General features: G+C 33.2%; 1 protein-coding gene and 1 pseudogene across 4 annotated transcripts; one reads left to right on the forward strand and one right to left on the reverse strand.

Moving 5' to 3' along the window:
• Positions 1-405: 405 nt before the first annotated feature.
• Positions 406-7557, reverse strand: LOC115969235. Of its 4 annotated transcripts, none has more exons than XM_031088840.1 (3): positions 7241-7557; positions 2386-4784; positions 406-1788 (listed from the first exon to the last, which is right to left on the reverse strand). In XM_031088840.1, exons 2-3 carry the CDS (start codon positions 2699-2701, stop codon positions 1415-1417), a joined length of 690 nt encoding a protein of 229 aa, XP_030944700.1. In that variant the 5' UTR covers positions 2702-4784; positions 7241-7557; the 3' UTR covers positions 406-1414. The 4 variants fall into 4 exon arrangements, 1 of the variants encoding a protein (XP_030944700.1); XR_004086893.1 differs by lacking the exon at positions 406-1788 and adding an exon at positions 6027-6088 and having other exon boundaries at positions 1884-4784; positions 7241-7530; XR_004086894.1 differs by lacking the exon at positions 406-1788 and adding an exon at positions 6027-6088 and having other exon boundaries at positions 4781-4806; positions 7241-7531.
• Positions 7558-22666: 15109 nt separating this feature from the next.
• On the forward strand, positions 22667-23433 carry LOC115966768 (annotated as a pseudogene).
• Positions 23434-23934: the final 501 nt, after the last annotated feature.

Raw genomic sequence — 23934 nt, forward strand, 5'->3', positions numbered from 1 at the left:
TAGTTGCTGTCATTGCTGCCATAACCTGACCTTGCTCATTTCGAATAATTGCTCCCACTCTAGTTCTGTTCAGGACTACAAAAATAGCTGCATCAAAGTTTGATTTGTAAGCTAATGATGGTGGAGGCTGCCAAGTTTTGTTGCACTGTTGCTTCGTTTGTGTCACAGTCGGCTGCACCTAGGCTTGTCTATAATCTGTCAAATACTCCTCTACTCTGTTATTTAGGTTCCTCGGGTCCATTAGATTACCACCAAACACCATAGGGTTTCGCTGGTTCCATGCAAGCCAAGCATGAACCCAAAACAGCTCCAACTCCTCTCTCGTCAACCTGTCACTAAGATACTCCATGAGTTGCATCACGTCAACTACACCTGAACATCTTTTCCGCAATTTTTGACAATTTCTAAACCAAATATCTTGCACGGTAGCAAACTCCCAGATTGCATGGTTTGTATTCTCGGACTCCTTTAGATAGATTGGACATTTATCATCAGTTAGTACTCTTCTCCGCACCAAATTAGCTCTTGTGGGCAATATGTCAGTGCAAGCCCTCCAACCAAAAACGTTAATTTTGTTAGGAATTTTGAGATTCCACAAAGCATGCCATATCTTCGTACCTGTACTACTAGCTGATGATTCGGCCCTATCCTCCCCTTGTATCCTCCTTGTCACCTTGTAGGCTGACTTAATAAAAAAATTCCCATTTTTATTATAGCTCCAGATGATAGAATCTTCCACGTGTCTTCTGCTAAGCTGAATTCTACATATTGCTTTAGCATTATCCTGATGGAAAATTGAACGAATCAATTCACTCCTCCACACATGTATCTCTGGGTTAATTAAATCTGAAATAGCCATATCACCCAATAAATCATGGTTAGGATGTAATACCTTATTTGTAGGATGATTCGGGATCCACCTATCTCCAAGCACCCTAATTGAGCTCCTATTGCCGACCCTTCAACAATAACCAGCCTTTAGAATAGGCAAGGCAGCCACCAAACTCTTCTAAACATGAGAGCAACCCGGTGATTCCTTAGCATCAAGGAAAGAGGATCGAGGAAAATACCACGCTTTGAAACACTTATGTAGTAAGGAATCATTACCTTGAATCATCCTCCACCCTTGTTTAGCCAACATAGCTAAATTGAATGCCCTTAGATCCCGGAATCCCATACCACCCTCCTTTTTAGAAGTTGATAATTTATCCTAACTCTTCCAATGAATTTTTCTTTCATTGCCTACTTGTCCCCACCAAAACTTAGCACACAAATTATTCAATTCATCACATAGTTTCAAAGGGAGTAGAAATACACTCATCGTATATGTGGTTATAGATTGAGCTACAACCTTTATAAGAATTTCTTTGCCAGCTCTGGATAACAGCATACCTTTCCATCCTTGCAGTTTTTTCTATACTCTATCCTTCAAATAAGCAAAAGTGTGATATTTATCCCTTCCAATCAAAGTTGGCAGCCCTAGATAGGATTCAAACTTCACCACCTCCTTGACCCCCAAAATCTGAAATATTTGTTGTTTCTGAATATCTGTAGTATTGTTATTGAAGAAAGCTAAAGACTTCTCCGGATTAATACTTTGACTTGAAGCTCGTTCATAATTTTGAAGAATTTTTGCTACCACTTCCCTTTCCTTCGGTGTTGCTTGAAAAAACAACAAAGAGTCATCTGCAAATAATAAATTAGTAACTCTGGGAGCTCCTCTACATATTGACACACCTGTAATCCTCCCTTCTAGTTCAACTTTAGCCAACAGAGTAGTGAAGCCTTTTGCACATAAGAGAAACAAATATGGTGACAATGGATCTCCTTGACGTATTCCTCTAGATGGATGTATCATGCCATGAGGTTTTTCGTTCATCAAAATGGAAAAAGATGGAGTAGTAACACAGCTCATCACTCTTTCTATCCACCTTGTTGGGAAACCCAACCTGTCCATAATTTTTTGCAAGAAAGGCCATTCAACCTGGTTATACGCCTTGCTAATGTCTAGCTTCAATGTCATAGTCCCTTTCTTGCCCTTCTTCCTTACATGCATGGTATGTATAGTCTCATAAGCCACCAAAACGTTATCTGTGATCAATTTGCCTAGAACAAAAGCACCCTGTGTGGGGGAGATAATATCTAGAAGTACCTATTTCAATATGTTTGCCAGCACTATGGAAATAATTTTATAAATCACATTACATAGACTAATAGTCCTAAACTTAGACATTTTCTATGGATTTTTCACTTTAGGAATAAGTACAATGTTTGTGTGATTTATCTCAAGTAGCATATTTCCATTATTTAAAAAATCCAAAACAACAGAAACTACATCATAACCCACTATGTGCCAAAATTTCTGATAGAATAGAGCATTCATACCATTAGGTCTTGAAGCCTTTGTAGGCCCCATTTGGAACAGAGCCACCTTAATCTCCTCAGCAGTAAACTCACCCAACAAGACCTCTTGCATGTTGTCAGTCACTTTATTTGGAATTGCATTTAGACATTCCTCCATTTGATCAGCTGCACCTGCACTAAAAAGATTGTCAAAATAATCTGCAGCTACTTCAACAACCTCCTCTAACTCCTCCACCCACTGTCCATGTGCATTTTGTATACCACTAATGCGGTTTTTCTTCCTCCTTTGTGTTGCTTTAGAGTGGAAAAACTTCATATTCCTATCCCCATGCTTCATCCATGAAATTATAGACCTTTGTGCCTAGTAAATTTCTTGTTTCTGTAACAGATCATCCATTTGTTTGCTCATCTCTAGGAATTCAGTTTTATTTTCTTCAGTATTTTCAGCTTCATTCAACCTAGCCATTTTTGGCTATTAACTTGCCTCAACGTATATACATTGGCCAAAAAACTTATATATATATATATATATATATATATAGATGGGTTCAAGTTAAACTCAGTGTAACTCTTATAAAGTTACACCTTTTTTACACCGTAGATTTCTATAAAATCTAATGGTTAAACAAGACACCATTAAATGTTTTTCCACTTTTGTCTCTCTCCTTATTTATTGTTTTTCACTTGATTAAGGGGCACTTGCCATTTTCCAGCCCACTCTTCAAATGAGTCATTAAACTCTCTCCACACAACCCACTTGATTTGGCCAGGGTTTTTTTATTTTTTATTTTTTTTATAAAGATAACAAAGGCACGAGGACAAATCCTTCCAAAAATGATAATACAATAATTCTACACAACTTTAACTAAATTTAAATCCTCACAATGCCAAATCACAAAGATGAGAAAAGACTTTATTAAAATTTAAAAGTAGAAACTAATTTCTAATTTTATATCCTATCACCATAGCGAGGCAACTTCCTAAAACATATATTGGTAGAAAAATTGCACTCACCCACAGCCACAAGAATCTCTAGTAAAAAAACACTTCCAAATTAATAGCAATAAGCCACACAACCACAACTACAACCACCCAAAAGAATGTGCTCTCTTAGTTTCAGTTAGCTCTGGACTGACCAACTCGGGAAGAAAGGATGATGCTAACAATGAGACTATAGAGAGCCAGTACTTCGGCAAAAATAAGAATAAGAATCATCCCAACAAAAAGCTTTGGCTATTGTGCATTGGCTCTAAAGTAGATTAGTATGGTTTCTAGGTTGTTGAAAATGGTGTGTGTCTTTAATCAAGTGAAAAATAATAAAATATTAAATAAGGAGAGAGAGAAAAAAAATTGCTAGTATTAATTAAGAATGAGGTGGAAAGTAATAGCATTTAATAATATTTTTTTAACCGTTAGATCTTTTAGAAATTTATGGTGTAAAAAAGGTGTAACTTTACAAGAGTTACACCAGGTTTAACTTGAATCCATCTTATATATAAAAAGAAACCTTTTGATCATATATTGATTTGAACAACTTTATGACCATTTAAAGTTAGCAAACATTTTTATTCTCTGGCTAAGGACAAGCTACATGTTCGGCTCTATATATATGAAAAGAAATAAAAGTTTCTAGGACACATTATTTTTGAATTACAAAAGCTACAGATTTTCAAAAAAAAAAATTATTATTGTTCTAAACACTTACCATCTATTGCTTCTTATTATTCACAAAATATATTTTTTACTAAATTTTCTGGGAAAAGAAAGTACTATAGAGAGCTTATATCGTACGAGCAGTGTAGGTTTGCGAGGATAATCAGCAAAAGTGGCTAGACTGTTGTATCATGGGGACAATGTGTAGAAACTATTTGTCTAATTACATCGAATATACCTTAGACGACACGATTTGTCTCAAGACAGTGACTTAGTCCACGCCTCATCTCTACCACCTCTTTTGTTAAAATCATATTGTGTAATTTCCAAGGAAAAATCAGGTAATATCTATCACGCCCCAAACCCGATACTCAGATTTGTGACCATGACTGGCAGCTAATATCAAGCCTAAACCTGATATTAACAAGAACCACTTAACTTTTACAAAACTTTTACCGAAAGCTTTCCTTTTCTTTTCAATCCTTGTTTCTTTACTTAAATTATATAACCTTTGACTTGACATTCAGAACATCTACATTGTACTCCAAAGAATAACATAATCCACCAATCATTTAATTTCCACACTTTTACATAATACATAGCTTGATACTTTAAGGTGTACACAACTTTCATTTTATCCTAAGATACACAATAACTATAAAGCTAAACGTCAGAATGCTAATTTAGGATCTATACATATCAAACTAACACCAGCTCCTTTCAAAACTCGACTAAGGCTCCCTCTGCTCCAAAATAAAACCTGCTAACTGAAAGAGTGGAAGGGGTGAGCTACACAGCTCAGTAAAGGTAAGATATATGAGAATTCAATAAGGATGCATGTAAATCAAATCATTTCATTCTATGCATAATCAAATAGGAGAATGGCTTTCCATGCATAGTATTTTATACTATTCAGAATAATAACTTATACGTTTTTCATAGGAAAATAATTGTTCTCCTTTTTCTTATCAGCTTGATATTACCAAAACCTTTCGGATTAAACTTCTATCATTTTCTACAAAGTCACCACATATATTCTCATTACAAAATAATCATTTTAACGTAAATCAATTATTCGGCAACTTTGTATTAAACTAGAAACATCTTGACCCAATAAGAAAACATTTCTTCATAAACCTCTTCTCATAGAATACTATAACTTTCATGTTCAGAAAACTTAACGTTTCATAAAAACAGATATCTGATACTTTTAAACATAAACTTGTACTTTTATCAGAAACTTTACTTTTATAGCATAACAGAACTTCAGAAACTTTTATATTTAATGAACAGCTTTTCTTTTCATTAGAAACTTCTTCTTGCCATGAGAGCTTTCACTTTTCACAATGCATTTAAACAAAATAATTCTCTCATGATTAATAACATAACATAGCTATTCATAACATATTGGTTAGTCCATGCCTGATAAGCTGTACAGAGAAGGCCTCATCACATTTGGAAAACCTCATGTGCATGATATTGTCCCCTTTGAGAGGCTTGATGGCACATCTCCTCCAGGTCTTGTTCCTCCCCGCCGTCCGTACACATTGGGGAGAAGGCCTTAGTCAGATTAGAGTTACGGGCAACCCCATTTCCTCTACTTTAAATGGCCTAGAGTTACGGGCAGCCCCATTTCCTCTACTTTAAATGGCCAAACAGATAACATATTTCCATGGAAAGCCAATAATTAACCCCTACTGGCTGAGTTCAAATTATCAGAGGACATAACCCGAAAACATTTCATACTTTACATCATATTGAAATTTCTTCTTTTGCATAACATTTCATAATCATAGCACTTCCATTCTTTTCATTAACATCATGTTCGTGAAATCAATAATAGCATCAATATGCTTAAATCATATACATAAGTTTTTCGAAAGCTCACGAACATATCATTGTCAGAATAATGATTACATGCCATATCTCTAATCAAAAACATTTTAATGCATAACATACTTTAAAATAACCTCATGACTTACCAAATACCCATATAACTTATCCCTTACCTGAAAGCAGAGGAACCGAGAGCCTAAAGTCGAAGGAGGTTAGACTTGGATACTGGTAATACCTAAACCATAAATCAAAGCTTATTACTATCTATAATTCTTTACCATAAACTTCACATTCATCTCAAAGTCTATCTCTTAGAATTAAGGAAATCCTAATCCCACCTCAACGAGGTTCCCACAAACAAAATACATTCATCAACAACAAGTACAAAATCCTAGAGAAACCAACATTCTTATATTAATCCCATATCTCTAAAAGAGCTAACTTTATTTCAAAAGGTGCTTTAAGGTCAGGGCAATAATGCATGCACAAATATAAAATCTTTTAAGCATGATCATGTAACTATATACATTCATATGATAACATACAACACGTCGGGCAAAACAGCTTCATACATACAACCGTCTCATGGTTTAGAACCCCTTCCTTTGAGTAAAAAACCTCAAAACAAGTTACAAAAAATTAATCTATGATCGAGACATACCAAAAGACAAGCGTATTAAATTATAGCTCAAAACCTTCACCCTAACTTGATTATTAAATCCACAAAGTTAGGCATGTTCCTTACTATTCACTGTTCTATTCCAGCAGCATAAGCTCCATTTGTAAAATACAAACGGGCTGCTCAAACACATCCAATTGTCATGAAATTTTACATAACTACTCCTCTGTATGTCCAGTATATACCATAAAAATTTCGGAGTCAAAGCATAAACCCATGATTTACTAAAAATCACGCAAGACAGCATACTCAAATCTGTCCTGTCAGAAATTCATGCAACTTATAAATTAAACCATTATTTTTATGTTCATCCAAATGCTGTGAGACCAATTCAATAACAACCAAAAGTGTCTTAAGTTTCATAGGAATTATCCCTAGCATCCAAATTCACTATATAAAATTTAATACATAATTTAACATGCATGAACACAGAATCTGTCACCGTGACAGCTTCAGTACATATTCTTATAAAATCATCAACAAATAGCAATAGGCCTTAATTTAATTTGGGTATTTTTATACCTATAGTATACATATTAAAATACCCTAATAAGCATTCAATTGATCAAAATATCATCAAACCTTCAATCACTAAAACAGAATCACCAATTCAACTTCCAAAAAAACAGAGCAGAGAACAAAGAGGGAAAGTAAGCAAACAATTATACTATCCAAATACACAAAATCAGATGAGGTTTAATTACTTACCCACAACAATTTGAAGCTGAAACCTTAGGGTTAATTGTTTAATTTCATCTTTAGAGAGGAATATATTGTGTTGGTGAGAAAGGGAGGGCTGCCGTGTAGAAGCAACAGAAGAAGAGAGAAAGAAGAACAAAGAAAGAGGAAAAGGAGTAGAGAGAGAGGGCTGGACTTCTGATCTGATGCAGCCAAGAAAAATAAGAAAAGTGTGAAGACTTTTGGGGCAGCAAAATCAGATAAGAGAAGTGGAAAGTTGGGGTGGATACGTGTATGGCTAGGGAAAGAAATATCCCACCCACTTTCCAAATTTTCTTGTATTCACACTTATATATATATATATATATATATATATAATCTTTGCATTCACACTTACTTTTCCACCAAAATAATTCCTTGCATTCACACTCACACCTTTCTACAAAATAATATCACTTTGCATATACATATATATACATATATATCCTTACCTTTATAAAATTGTATTCATCACATTAAAATAACATATATGTTCTATAATATCTCATGCATCATACATAGTTGAAACACCAATAACTATATATATATATATATATATATCTCATAACTTAACCACTTAATATAGTTTTGCACATACTAAATATATACTTGTAATACAAATAGTCATTTCAATTATTTATAATCTTTACAATTTCTTATTCAATGACATTATAAAATAATATGTTTTTTAAATACTTTTATATTAATTTTTTGCAAGTAAGTGGCTTAAAAATACTAATAATACTTAGTGTATGTTTGGTTTCCACTTAAAGCTGCGTTGCGTTTGGAGCTGCGTTTTGTTCCCTTTTTTTTTTTTTTTTTTTTTTTTTGGTTTTCACGCATTTTGGGTTATTGCGGTTACTGTTCAATGAACAGTAGCCGCAACTTTTGACCAGTTTTGCGTGAACAGTGCATCCGTGCACTGTTCACGGACTCACAAATTTCATTTTTTATCAATTTTTTCATTAAATATGGGTCCCACAGCACTATTTACACATTTAAAAATTATTTTGCTACAGTGTTTTCAGTTTTCAGTTTTCAGTTTCAGCAAAATAAGTTCTATCCAAACAGACCCTTAACCACTTAAACACATAGTTTAATTATAAAAATTGGGTCGGGGTGTTACAATATCTCTCTTTTATTTCCAACAATTTGAGACAAATCGATATGGAGAACACAAAACCATCCTTGGAAAATGGTAATGTTATGTCTAATTCCTCTGGAGTGGGTGATGTTAATAAGACATTCCCCTTCCGTGGTGTTAACTTTAAGAGGTGGAGACAAAAGACTTTATTTTATCTTACTCTCTTGAATTTAGGTTATGTGTTAATTGAGAAAAAACCAAAGAAAAAGAAATCTGAACAATTGATTGAAGAACTTTCTCAACATGAAAAAGATGTTAAGAAATGGGATAAGGATCATCTTTACTATAGAAATTATTTACTTAAATGTCTTTCTGATGATTTGTATGATTATTATGATCAAGCTTACAAATCAACCAAAAAGATATGGAATGCATTGAATCAAAAATATGATACAGAGGAAGCTAGATCCAAGAAATATGCATGTAGTCGATTTTTCAGGTTTCGGATGGTTGAAGGCAAGTCTGTGGTGGAACAATCCTATGAACTCCAAATGATTTCACAAGATGTTCGATCTAAAGGCATTCCAGTAGATGAAAAAATGCAAGTTTCAGCCATCATTGACAAGCTGCTTGAGTCTTGGAAGGAGTTTGCCAAAGTCCTAAGACACAGGCAAAATGAACTCTCTATTGAATCCCTTATCACCCGTTTGAGAGTGGAGGAAGAGGCAAGGAACCAAGACAAAGCTGTTGAACTCCATAGAACAAATGGTCCTGAGGTAAATTTCTTCTCTTCAAATGAAATCATGCCAAAAGCCAATGCAAAAAATAAAGACTATGTAAGGCCTAAGAAAAGGAAATTCAAACGTAGGCCAAATGGAAATTAGCCTCAACATAAGACCCACTCTAATGAAAGAAAGAACCAAGCACACCATCCTAAGCATACTCCAAATAATGGCAGCCACACTAATAATAGCAATTATGCATGTTTTGTATGTGGAAAGCTTAGACATTAGGCTAGAAATTGTCGTTTTCGAAAACATGGGCCTATGGCTCAAGCCAATGTCATTGAAGAGCCTTTTGTGGCTATGGTTACCGAGATTAACATTCTCAAAGGCTTAGGAGGGTGGTGGATTGATTCTGGGGCAACTAGACATGTTTGCTATGATAAAACTTGGTTCAAGACCTACACCATCCTGGATGAGAAAAAGAAAATTATGCTTGGTGAGATGTCTTTCATGTTCCCGACATTAGAAAGAATTTAGTTTCTAGTTTTTTTGTTCAATATGGCTGGTTTCAAACAAGTCTTTGAGGCTAATCAATATATACTCTCTAAAAAGGGCATGTTTATTAGCAAAGGCTATGCTTGTGATGACATGTTTAAACTTAATGTTGAGATGAATGAAAATTCAAGTTTTGCTTATATTGTTTCTTGTGTGAATGTTTGGCATGGTAGATTATGTCATATTAATAATAAATATATGAAACATATGAGTGGTTTAGGTTTAATTCCTAAACTTGAAAATGAACTTGAAAAATGTGAAATATGTAGCATGACTAAAATTACTAGAAAGCCTCATAAATTAGTTGAAAGAAATACTGAATTACTAGAACTTATCTATAGTGATATTTGTGAATTTGAAGAACATTTGACACGTGGAGGTAATCGGTATTTTATAAACTTTATAGATGATTTTTCAAAATATTTATATGTCTATCTTATAAAAAACAAAAGTGATGCTTTTGAAAAATTATCAATTTTCTTAAAAGAAGTTGAGAATACTTTTGATAAAAAGGTCAAAAGGTTTAGAACTGATAGAGGAAAAGAATATGATACTCTTGGTCTTTATAATTATATTCAATCTCTTGGTGTTGTTCATGAGACTACTACCCCTCATTCTCCATCTTCAAATGCAGTAGTTGAACATAAAAATAGGACTCTTATAAATTTAACTAATGCTATGTTTGTTAGTTATAAGGCTCCTAAATATTTTTGGGGTGAAGTTGTTTTGAATAGAGTACTTCCTAAAAAGATTTTTTTTAACTCCTTTTGAATTATGGAAAAAATATAAACCAAATCTGAATTTTTTTTTAAAGTTTGGGGTTGTTTAGCATATGTAAGGCTACCTGACCCTAAAAGACCTAAACTTGGGGTAAAGGCTTTTACATGTGTATTTTTGGGTTATTCTTTATATAGTACAACTTATAGATTTTTTGATATTGATAATAATACAATAATTGAATCTAGAGATGCAATTTTTCATGAAAATAAATTTCCATTTAAATATAAAAATAGTGGGGGTTTTGAACAACAAGAGAAATTTGAATTTCAACATCTAAGTCAAAAGATGTTAATGAATATGAGATTGAACCTAGGAGGAGTAAAAGACCTAGAATTGAAAAGGTTTTTGGTCCTGAATATTATGTGTATAATTTACAAGATGACCCTACTTCTTTAGAAGAAGCTTTATCTTCTCCTGATTCAGGTTTTTGGAAAGAAGCCATTAATAATGAGATGGATTCTATTATTTCTAATAATGCTTGGAAACTTGTAGATGTAAACCTCCAGGTTTTAAAACAATTGGATGTGAATGGGTACTTAGAAGAAAATTAAAACCTGATGGATCTATTGAAAAATTCAAAGCAAGGCTTGTTACTAAAGGTCTTAAACGAAAAGAAGATATTGATTTTTTTGATAAGTTTTCTCCTGTTACTAAAGTTTCATCTATTAGATTATTGATTGCTATAGCAGCGATTCATAATTTGATGATACATCAAGTTGATGTAAAGACGGTATTTCTAAATGGAGATTTAGAGGAAGAAATTTACATGAACTAACCAGAAGGTTTTACAATGCCAGGTAATGAGCACAAGGTATGTATTATTAAAATCTTTATATGGTTTAAAACGAGCACCTAGACAATGACATGAGAAATTTGATCGATGTTTGCTTTCTAATGGTATAAAACAAATGAAAGTGACAAATGTATATATTATAAAACTTTTGATGCTGCTCATGTTATAATTTGTTTATATGTTGATGATCTTCTAATTTTTGGTCCCAATATGGATATTATAACTGCTACCAAAATGCTTCTTAAAAAAACTTTGATATAAAAGATTTAGGAGAAGCTAATGTGATTCTTGGCATGAAAATTTCTAGAACTTCAAATGCCATATTTGTAGATCAATCTCATTATATAGAAAAAATTTTGAAAAAATATAATTACTCTGATTGTAAACCTGCAAGTATTCCTTTTGACTCTAATGTGCATCTTTTTCCTACTAAAGATGAAAATGATATTTACAATCAAAAGGAATATGCTAGTATTATTGGAAGTCTTAGATATGCTACTAATTGTACTAGACCTAATATTGCTTACGCCATAAGAGTTCTAGCAAGATTTACTAGCAAACCTAATTTTGAGCATTGGAATGCCATGACTCAATTAATGAGATATTTAAAAAGAACTGCGCACTATGGTTTGCTATATCAAAGATATCCTGCTATTCTTGAAGGATATCGTGATGCTAGTTGGAACACCTTATCAGGTGATTCTTTGTCTACCATGGGCTATGTATTTACAATAGGTGGTGGAGCAATAAGTTGGAAATCTAAAAAACAATAGATTATTGCTAAATCCACCATGGAGGCAGAATTAACTGCCTTATCTTCAGCTAGTGAAGAAGCGAGTTAGTTACGAGATTTATTATTTGAAATTCCCATGTGGGAGAAACCTATTTCAACTATCTTAATTCATTGTGATAGTACTACCACTATTGGTAGAGTGCGTAATAAATACTATAATGGTAAATCCAGATCTATTAGAAGAAAACACAGTACTGTGATATCATACATAAACAATGGTACCATAAATTTTGATTATATTAGTACAAATGATAATATTGCGGATCCATTAACTAAAGCTCTAGCTAGAGAAAAGATTTGGATAGCATCGAGGGGGATGGGAGTTAAGCCCAAAGAAGAATAAACTAACTATGAGGATACCCTACCTAGGGATTGGAGATCCCAAGAACTAGGTTCAAAGGGAAAAACTAATCATAGAATAGTTTGATTAACATGCACTAAATATATGTATGAGTACTAATACTCATCTCTCTCCCTATGGTGTGCGTGCATATATCTTGTAACGTTATATAGGATGAGTTTTTATTTATTAAAAAAAAAAAACTCTTAATGTGAACTATAGCTCTTATGAGTGGGATGTTAGAGTTACAAGAACATCCTTGATAGCCACACGGAAGTGAGCATGGAAGTGAGGCCACTTCCTTTGAGAATGGGGCTAGTTCTCTAAATAGCTCATGGATGCTGGGATTAAGCACAAGGCTGTAATGTGCTGGCTTAAAAGCTCGTAGTAGAGTACTGGAATATTATGTGTGTGATGTAATGTTTTGTATCCATACAAAAAGTTATAGTTCAAGACTTAGATCACTATTAACTTTGGAACAATGTTGCTAAAACACTAAATGAGGGTTCAAGCCATTGGCGCTCCTACTATACATAATGTTCTACTTAACCCAGAAAATTTTTTCTTATATATATTTACCTATTTATTTTTTATAAAAATAAGTGGGGAATTGTTGGATATTTTTATAGAAAATATCATATTTATTTTAATACTCATTTATGTGAATTGATGAAATCAATTACCCCTTAGGTTGTGTTTGTTTTGGGTGAAAAGCATTTTCGGAAGTGGTTTTCCATAAAATAGGCTATTTGGTTGATCCGGAAAATTGGCTCAAACAGAAAATAATTTCCGTTGACCGTAAAATAAGCTCTCTAATTCCGGAAAAGCATTTCCGTTTTTATTTTACCTTCAAATCACTTCCAGAACGACGTACGAAGGGAGAAAGAGAGGGAGAAAGAAGATGCGCAAAGGGAGAAAGAGAGAGAGAAAGAACGACTCGATCGTCGCAGCACCGCACTGCGATCTCGTACCCAGATCGCAGCACCGCGCCGCGCGATCTCGCACCCAGATTGCAGCACTGCGCCGTGCGATCGCGCACCCAGATCGCAGCATTGCGCCGCGCCGCCAATCTCTCTCTTTCTCGATCTCCCTCTCCCTTTTGAACCAGGTCTGATCGGTGCAATCGCACCGAGACGGCACCAATCGCACTGAGATCGCAATTGAGAAATGGTTGGGTTTTGATGAATTTGACTGGATTTGACGAAGTTTTTTTGATTGTGTTTTGTTTCTGTGTTTGTCTATTGAGAAATGGGATTATATATTTTTTTGGGAGCTGAGAAAATGTGAGAAAATGTGAGAAAGAAGAAGAAAATGTGTTTTCTATATTATTTTCAGCAACACAACCAAACATTAGAAAATATTTTTCAAAGCATTTTTTCAGAATGCAACCAAACACTTAAAAGTATTTTCCTTTCCCGTAAATAGCATTTCCGGAAAATACTTATTTTCCGGAAAATATTTTACACAAACCAAACACAGCCTTAATGTCAGATACGTTGATTACTAAATTTTGAAATTCAAATATAATTCAAAATTTGAATAGCTATTGTCAATGGGTTTAGTTAGGAAAATTCCTGAAAATTAATGTGATTTTTAATTCCATATATTGACAGCTTTTAGTATACTTTCTTTTATAAACTTTTGCTGTAAAATATTTCTTTTAATATATTTAATAGTAACATTATAGATGGAAAGTATTAGAAAAATTATACAACTATACATTTATATAATTTACCGTTGATGGTTTATAGCATTACAATTTGCTTTCCATTCTTAGTTGTAATTATTGTGTATAGTCAAAGTTTCAAAGGAGAATATTAATTGATATCTAAAAGTCAGTCACGTTATGGGCTGTTATTTTGTTTTCAATAGCATTATAACACTAAAATACAAACTTGATTTTGGCTATTAACTTTCCTCAATGTATATACATTGGCAAAAAAACTTTTGACCGGTTTTTATATATATATATATATATATATACATATAGAAACCTTTTGATCATATATTGATTTGAACAACTTTAAGATCATTTAAAGTTAGCAAACATTTTTATTCTTTGGCTAAGGACAAGCTACATGTCTGGCTCTATATATATGAAAATAAATAAAAGTTTCTAGGACACATTATTTTTGAATTACAAAAGCTACAGATTTTCAAAAACAATTTTTATTATTGTTCTAAATACTTACCATCTACTGCTTCTTACCATTCACAAAATATATCTTTTACTAAATTTTCTGGGAAAAGAATGTACTATAGAGAGCTTATATCCTATGAGCAGTGTAGGCTCGCAATGGTAATCAGCAAAGGTAGCTGAGCTGTTGTATCCTGGGAATAACATGTAGAAACTATTTGTCTAACTACATCGGATATACTGTAGATGGCACGATTTGTCTCAAGACAGTGACTTTGTCCACATCTTATCTCCACCACCTCTTTTGGTAAAATCATATTGTGTAATTTTCAAGCAAAAATTAGGTAATATCTCTCATTTATTTCCAACAAACACAATATTGGCAATGTTAGTATCCTACTAGTTATTGGCAAGCAAACATTCAAATCCAATCTCTCTCTCTCTCTCTCTCTCTCTCTCTCTCTCTCTCTCTCTCTCTCTCTCTCGGAAAAATAAATTGCCGTCTGAAACTTGAAGACTTCTCAAATCTCATAACTATAGTCTATACTAGATGATTTCCTGAGAGTGATCAAGTGCCCACAAAGCAACAAGTCAATCTACATAATTAACTTGCCTCATCTTTTTTCCACGTTCAAATCCTTTAAAATGACGATCCAAATGGTAGAGTTTATATAATCCTACCATTTACATCCCATCAACTACTATTTTATTTGTTTAGCCAAAAAAAAAAAAATTGTATTTTAAGTTCAAAATTTATTGTTGGTTTCTAAAATTTAGTTCCAGAAATTTAAAATGATCGCCTTATAGTCCCTTCAAACTTCATCTGATTGCTTTTAATTTCTAAAACACTCAAAATGACTGAATTTAGTCCCTTACCAACTCTAAGTTCACTTTTATTCCCTAACGTGTCTAGTATAGTGATAACATATCAATTTTTAGTTTAGCTTTGTCATGCAAAAGTAATCACCGACTAATTAAAATCACTCATGGACTAAACAATATAAATCAGCAAAATATCGAAGCCAAAAGACAAAACAAAGGATGACATTGGAGGACTTTCTCTTCAATTGCTCAAATGAGATTCTTGTCATGCGTCTGAGTAAGGGATTTTTAGGTAGAATTTGCCGCCTGATAGAATTTAAAATTCTGTGGAAATGATTTCTTTGTTTGGATGAAGGATAGGGAGGAACATCAAAATTTAAGGGAGGAATTTTAGCTAGAATTTGAGAGCTTAAAACTACACCACAAATTGATCTGCCCTAAGGGTCATCAAATAGCCCATGACCCATGGGCTGGCCCAGTAGTCCGCTAGCCCACCAGGCTAATGGGCGGCCCGACCCGGTAATATTGAAACCCGTGGGCAGCCCAGTAGCCCAATGGGACAGGCTATGGGTTGGTTTCTTTACCCATGGGCGCCGGTGGGCCGGCCCGTTAGCCTAGCCCGTTAGCCCAGCCCCTTAGCCCGACCCGTTGCCCAAAATTTATAACAAAATAATTTGGGGGTTGGGTGGGTGAGGGATTGAACTTTAGACATTATAAAAACTTTAAGACCACACACCTAACCACTAAATACTTGGAATGATTGTGATACAATATGCATAATAAATATATATATTTTGGTATTAGTCTAGTAGCTTTGATTTTTAAAACAAAGTTACTAAGATGACTATTGCCCTACCTCTGTGCCTCTGGAAAGAAAGTCATTTTTTCCTTTGATAAATTCCAATTCTTTCCTTACAAGTTACAATGATACAATCATAGCAGAAATTTCTTTAAAAAAAAAAAAGGCTTACCGTTGGTTGGAAGAAATTCTTTCCTTAATGAGTTGATATTTGATTCTTCATATATTTCCTTAAAGAATTGATATTTTATTCCTCAAATATCAATTCTTAAAGGAAATATTTAAGCATTTTTAAAGGAAATTTCCTTTAAGAATTGATATTTGATTCTTCAAATATTTAAATATTTGAAGAATCAAATATTGTTCAAACGGTATTCTTCAAATATTTAAATATTTGAAGAATCAAATATTTAAATATTTGATATTGTTCAAACAGTAAGCATTCTTAAAGGAAATTTCCTTTAAAAATGCTTACCGTTTGAACAAAACAACAGTCCGTTCCTTTTTTTTCTTTTTTTCTTTTTTCTTTTTTGTTCAAGTAATCCAATCTATAAATACCTATGCCATTTCTCTCATTTTACTCAAAAAAAATCTCTCAAATTCAATCTCTCCCTAGACTATTCTCAATTTTTCATCTCTTATTATTTTTGCCCTCTTATAGTTATATACTCTATAGAATAATAGTATTATATTTTTAATAGTTATATTTATACAATTACAAGTATCAAATAATCAAATTCTTCAAGTTGGAGGCTTGGAACTTGAAGGCTTGAGCATCCAATTGCATTTGAAAATCAACTTCTCCAAATTGGAGTGGAACTGTGGAAGCTATTTGTCTCAAAATTCGATTGATTGGGTAACATCTTTTCATAACTTTTATTATATACTTGCTGTCTTATTATTTGTATACATTATTTTTGTTAGTTTTCAAAATTTTAAAATGAATCATAGAAATGATCACATCATATTCGATGATTTAGATGAGCAAGGGCAACATTTTGAGTCAATTGGTTCCCCTACATCTAATGTACCAACTAATAATAATACTACACTCGGCTCAAATCCAAGTTTTACTAATAAAAAATTAAAAAGTGAAGTTTGGAAAATTTTTGATAGGGTAGAGAGGATAAAACAAGATGGAACAAAAGAAATTAAAGCTATATGTAGCAAATGTGGTGACGAGTTGGCTGGTGGCCCAAGTGCGGGGACTAACCATTTAAAACGTCATATGTTAAATAGTTGTAGGAGAAAAAATCAAATGGATATTAAAGATTTTCAACAATTAGGAAAAGATAAGGAGGGAAATTTAACTACATTTATTTACACTGATGCAAATGCACGGAATGAAGTGGTAGAATATCTTGTTAGAGCTGAACACCCATTTACATTTGTTGAAAAACATGATTTTACAGGAATGGTGCAACGTGGTTTTACTCCACAATATAAAGGATTTTCTGCATCCACTGCAAAAAGAGATATTATGAAGAGTTTTAAATTTTATAAAGAAAAATTAAAAAGTATTTTGCATGCACATAGTGGTAGATTTTGTTTAACTTCTGACCTGTGGACATCAAGAAATAAATTAGGTTTTCTCTCTTTAACTATTCATTATATTGATTCTAATTGGAATTTAAATAAAAGAATAATATCATTTAAAATGTTGGAATCTCCACACACGGGATATAATATTGCAAATCTTATTAGTGAGGAACTTCAATATTGGGGGATTACTGATAAAATATTTTCAATAACACTTGATAATGCAACAAATAATGATACGGCGGAGATGTTTTTAAAAGAAAAATTAAGCTTACCTTTACATGGTACATTATTTCGAATACGTTGTTGTGCACATATTTTAAATATAATTGTTCAAGATGGTTTATCAAATCTATCCTCATCTGTTGAAAAAATAAAAGATATTGTTCGTAATATTAATAGTTCTCAAGCAAGATATGAATTGTATATAAAATGTTGTATGGAATTGAAAAGAAACAAAAAATATATAAATATCGATGTGCCTCATAGGTGGAATGCTACTTATCTTCTTTTAGATTCAGCAATAAAATATAAAGATGTTTTAAATTTATATTATTCTCATCTTTCTCAAAATTCACGTTGTCCTCTAGAAAAAATTGAAGAACATGATTGGATGTTAGCAAAACTTGTAAGAGACTTTTTAAAGGTTTTTGATGATTCAACAAAAATTTTTTGTGGTGTATATTATCCAACATCTTGTAGAGTTATAATTCAATTGACTAACATTTGTGCAAAATTTTCAAAATTTTATGGGCAAACTTTTGGAATATTTGATGAAACGTTAGATTTAATGAGACAAAAATTTGACAAATATTGGGGAGATATTCCTTTGATTTTTGGAATGGCTATTATTCTTGATCCTAGATTTAAGATTGAAGAGTTGAATGTTTTTTTAGAAATAATTTATAATGATGAAGTTGAAAAAATTCAAAAGACCATACAATCATTTCAAAATTCAATGACACAATTATTTGATTATTATGGAAATGCTTATAAAAATTCTGAAATTGGTGCCCAAACACAAAACACAAGAAGCTCTTTGTCCTCTACTAGTTTTCTAGGTGACCAAGAAGAACAAAATGCTTATCACATGGTTAAAAGAAGAAGAGAACAAGCATCTTCAGTAACATTAGGTGGGTTATCAGAATTTCAACGTTATTTAAATCAACCTTTACTTGAAATTGATGAAGAAGGATCATTTGATTTATTGGGTTGGTGGAAAACAAATCAAAGTAAGTATCCCATACTTTCCATTATGGCTCGTGAAATATTATCAGTTCCTGTTTCCACGGTAGCATCGGAAGCATCTTTTTCTGCAGGTGGTAGAGTTGTATCTGACAAGAGATGTGGTCTTAGTCCCAAGACTGTTGAGGCACTTGTGTGCTTAAAGGATTGGAACTTAGCAGACACAAGACGACAAGAAGCAGAACAAGAAGCAGAATTAGCAGAGGCATTTGAGCGATTGATGTTAGAAAGGCCCGAGTGGATGCCAAGAAGTCCACCACATGACCAACAATCCACCACTTGAAGATAATGCTTGGCAAATAGTTATAAAATTTATGTAACAAGTTTTTCAATTTTTTTCTTAGATAAAATTTTTGATGTTTCAACACAAATAGATTGGGAATTGCAAATGATAGACAAGTGTGTGGGTGCCAACCTAGTTGGGATGTACACATTTTGTAGTGATGCAACTATTTTCAATCTAATATATTCATGAAAATTTCAATGTACTTATTTATTCTTATCAATACAAGTTAATTAATCTTATTTTAGTACCTTTTTAAGAGGTATGTCTTAGTATTTTTTTTAATAGAATCTTTTTAATAGATTTAATTGTTCAATTTGATAGTTTGTAATAATATATAATTATAATTATTTTGGTTAAATTTTTATAACCCCATTAAAGACCTGTTAAAAATGCCCATGGGTAGCCCATTAAACCCATCTCACTAGCCCAGCCCGCTAAAGCCCAAGTGGGCATTGCCCATGGGTAGGGCCATGGGCTAGGTTTTTCCATCCAGCCCGGCCCGACCCAGCCCATTGATTAGTCAACAGCCCATTAAGCCCAGCCCATTAGACCCATGGGCCAAGTAAAAACGGGCCGGGTCGGCCCGGCCCGGCCCATTGATGAGGCCTAATCTGCCCATTCACACATTATTTCTAAATTTCCTCCAAGCTCTTTTGCTAATTAACTAACACAGATTCACAGCCAAGAAATTGTCGAATTCGTAACTCTTCGAACTTAGCACAAAAACTGCCTTCGAGGTCGACATGTTGCTTGATGAAGTGGTGGAGGTCACAGCCACCATATATAGTAGCTAATCCTATTATTAAAGTTTGAGCATCTTAGATCATAATATCTCTAAAACTTGGGAACTTCGTCTCAAATTCTAGGTGGCTTCCTCGCCAATGGCAAAGCGGAAAACTGGTCATCTTTTTTTATAAAGTGATTCCTAAAAAAAAAAAGGCATTCCCACTTTCTCGATATAAAGTTAGCAAACCGCCATACTAATGTAGGAAAATGATAAAAAAAAATTCCTAATATACTATAAAGTTTAAAGAATCATCCTCACACTTAGAAAAAGGTCACCACACTCTCAATTTATTTCAGCCACTATATCACACGTTTTCACCGCACAATTATTCACACCACTGTTTTTTTCACCTCTTTATACCAATTAGGGTAAATTACAAATTTAGTCTTTTTTTTTTTTTTTTGACATATCAGATTTATTCTTTATACAATATGTCAATTTAGTTCATTTATTTTTTGATTGTGTTAATTTGGTCCTTAACATTTTCAATTTTATATTAATTTTGTCTCTACCGTTATATTTTGGATGGAAAAATCTGATATGTCAAATGAAATTGTAAAAAATTACTTTATATGCCACGTCAACTGCAAACTGTATTGCCAAGTCATATTAAAAAAAAAAAAAAACTAAAATTAAAATATTTACGCATTTACTTTTGGGGCGGCTACGCCTGGTTGTCGCTGTTGTTGGATTTTTTACAATAATCATCGTCACGCAGATATGAGATACCCCACACACTCAAAGATGCCTCTCAGCCCTTTATTTTTTTCTCCTCACAAATTCAGAATTGAATTAAAATAACTTTCTTTTTTCTTCTTTAATAATGGTCTATGCTACGGAGTTGCCGGATGCAATACACAGACAAAATGAAGTTAAAATATGAAGTTGCAGACGGCGGAGTGGACGGCGGCGGCTATAGGTTCGTTTCTCTCTATCTCGCGATTTCTCTCTCTCGTCTCTCTCTTCGGCGGCGCGTTTTCTCTCTCAAGTGGGTTACGGGTTGTGGGTCGTTGCTTTCATTGAACGAGAACCCGAATAGCTTGTTGGTGCTACCATGCCGCTTGATTTTTTTGTAGGTCACAGTCTTGATCGCCATCAGATCCGTCCTCGATGACCACGGCGGAGGAGCTTGATTTTGACACCTATACGACCCGTTTGCCCTTGTCATCGTCTCCATCAAAAGAAGTCTTTTCGGAGGAGCAACCTTCAGATTCATCATCTCTTTGTTGATTAGGCGAGTCATTTAGATCCCACATTTTTTGTTTCGGTCTGTGAAAGACATGTTTGTTATTTTAGGGGGAAGATGAACCTTTAGTGTTTTGTTGTGCTACAAATTCTGATCATTAGTCATTCTTTAGTCTTACTCTCATATAAACACCAGAATATATGTTTGTCTTTGGTACAAAAATTTATTAAAAAAAGAAGATCTTTGTTTCTGGGTAAATAAGAGGAGATGTGTAAGGAAGACAATAGTGAAGTCAAGTGTGAAGAAGGTAAGACAATTATATTAAAAAAAAAAAAAAAAAGTAAGATAATTACCAAAAAGAAGGAATGCTGACTCACCTGTGTGAAGATTTTAACTTGTGTTTTTTTTAATATGATGTGGCAATATTGTTGGGAGATGACGTGGCTTAGAAAGTAATTTTATATTATTCTGTTTGACACATCAATTTTTTCCATCCAAGAGATAACGGAAGGGATTAAATTGGCACGACATTAAAAAAGTTAAGGACCAAATTGACACAATTGAAAGGTTAGGAACCAAATTGACATATGATGTAAAGAATAGAGACCAAATCTATAGTTTACCCTTCCAATTATTTCCCGTCTCGCGACAACTCATTCATCCATATTAAATATTTTACATAAAAATAATTAATAAATTTTTAATGTTCTTGTACAAGCCTAAAACCCTATACTATCTTTCTTTCTTTCTTTTTCCTTCTCTTACTTTTTCACCATTGTGAAGAATAGACTAAAAATAGGGTTGAATACTATAGCTTTTATAAAAGTAATTGAGGCAGTGAAATTATACAACTTTGCAGACATATAACACTTTTAAATTGATTTATTTTCTCAACTGATCTTGAAAAATCATATTAGATTATAAACTTTATGTATTTAGATGAATCTCATACTTTGATTGTTTATTGATGATTTTTTTAGAGGAAACAATATCAAACTTTATTCATTTAATAACATACTGTACTTTGATTGTTTATAACTATGATTTTTTTTTGTTTTTGTTTATTTATTTTAATGATATGAAAATTTTATTTGTAGTTAATTGAGATTATGAAAAATTCTAAGCGTAGTAATAGGTTTAGATTAAATTCTAAATGAACTTGTATCAAGGTAGATTTTACAATTACAATTGCTTACAATTGTCTATTTGTTTTACCATTAATATCGATCAATTTTTTTTAGCCTTTTAAATTTTTAACATTATCTTTTAATCTTGTTCCCACTAAATTAAAATTCTAACTCTACCACTACTTTGTGGCCTGATCCACTAACAAGAACATGTGGAAACCATTATCAAAGAATTGTCAAATACTTATAGTTAATTACCATCACTTCTAAAGAATCATAATGATTTTGAAGATTTGTATCCACTAACAATAGAAAGAGTACGTAAAATATTGGCTTCATGTTATATAATATGCAAAAACTACCATAAAACAAGGATCAGAGTTCTTTAATTAATCCATCTCTCTTTCTTCCTTATCAGAATGGGGATCATTTCTCTACTTATCAGACAATTTATCTACACCTCCCTCGTCTTGCTTCCATGTCTTCTCTGCGTAAACTCCACAGACTCACCATCACCACCTTCTCCTTCACCGGACTTTAATTTAACTTTTGGAGACCAAAAACTCTCCGTGGTCTACCCAATAATCCAAAGATTCAGAAACACAATCACTGCAGACCCCTTTAAAATAACCAAGACTTGGGTTGGCACTGACATATGCAACAAGTACAAGGGCTTCTTCTGTGATACCCCACCAGATAATAGTTCTGCCAAGGCCCTCGTCGCCATTGATTTCAATGGCTTTCAGCTTGCAGCCCCTACTCTTGACGGTTTCATAGACCAACTTCCTGACCTTGCAATCTTCCATGCACCAACAACTTTTCTGGCACTATTTCACTAAAAATTTCAAATCTCCCATATTTCTACGAGCTTGATATAGGTAACAACTGAATTTTTGGGGTATTTCCACAAGCATTGTTGGGCAACAGTCTCACTGGGTGCTTGCCATGGGAAATTGGGTTATTAAAAAATGCCACAGTTTTTGATGTGAGCTTCAACCAGTTCATAGGTCCAATACCACAATCATTTCAGTGCTTGTTCAACATAGGACTGCTCAACCTGGCTCGAAACCAGTTATATGGGGAGGTTCCTGAAGATGTTTGCAAGTTGCCTAATCTGTATAACTTCTCCTTATCATATAACTACTTCACTCAGGTTGGTCCTATATGCAGGAACTTGATCGAATAAAAGATACTTGATATAAGGATGAATTGCAATAATATTCTAGGCCTTTCTCATCAGAGATCAAAGGCTGAATGTTTTGCATTTTTCTCTAAGTACAAGTACTACACTTGCCCCAATTTGCAATCCTTGAAGACAGGGACGGAGCCAGGACTAGGAGTTAGGGGGGGTGATTCTGCTGCTAGCTGTATGCGGCGGCTCTGACTTTTGAATCTATTATTTTAATTACTATTAAGGATTTTTGTTTAAAATTTTTTAAATGACCAAGTTGTTTGTTTTGGGTAAAATAAATTGATTGGGCTTAATTTTTTAGTTTTATTATTTGTAACTTTTGTTTTTGGTTTAATTTTTTTGGGCTTATATTTTTTGTTTTAGATTTAATCTATTTATTTTTTGTATTCCTTAAAAGGTGAAAAATGCTAAGATTACAATTTTTTTACAGATTACTAATGTAGTGGTAGTTATTGATAAGTAAAAAGTTATGCAAGTATACGAACTAATAAGAAT

The sequence above is a fragment of the Quercus lobata genome, chromosome 11 (assembly GCF_001633185.2).
Source record: "Quercus lobata isolate SW786 chromosome 11, ValleyOak3.0 Primary Assembly, whole genome shotgun sequence".
Taxonomy (NCBI): Eukaryota; Viridiplantae; Streptophyta; class Magnoliopsida; order Fagales; family Fagaceae; genus Quercus; species Quercus lobata.

What these genes read in the sequence shown, in the direction of transcription:
- LOC115969235 (XM_031088840.1), bottom strand. Translation starts at nt 2,701, where the DNA reads ATGAAGCATGGGGATAGGAATATGAAGTTTTTCCACTCTAAAGCAACA. An exon ending in AAAGGCTTCAAGACCTAATG is followed by an intron (nt 1,789 to 2,385) that starts GTATGAATGCTC and finishes TCTTATGTGCAA; the next exon opens with AAGGCTTCACTACTCTGTTG.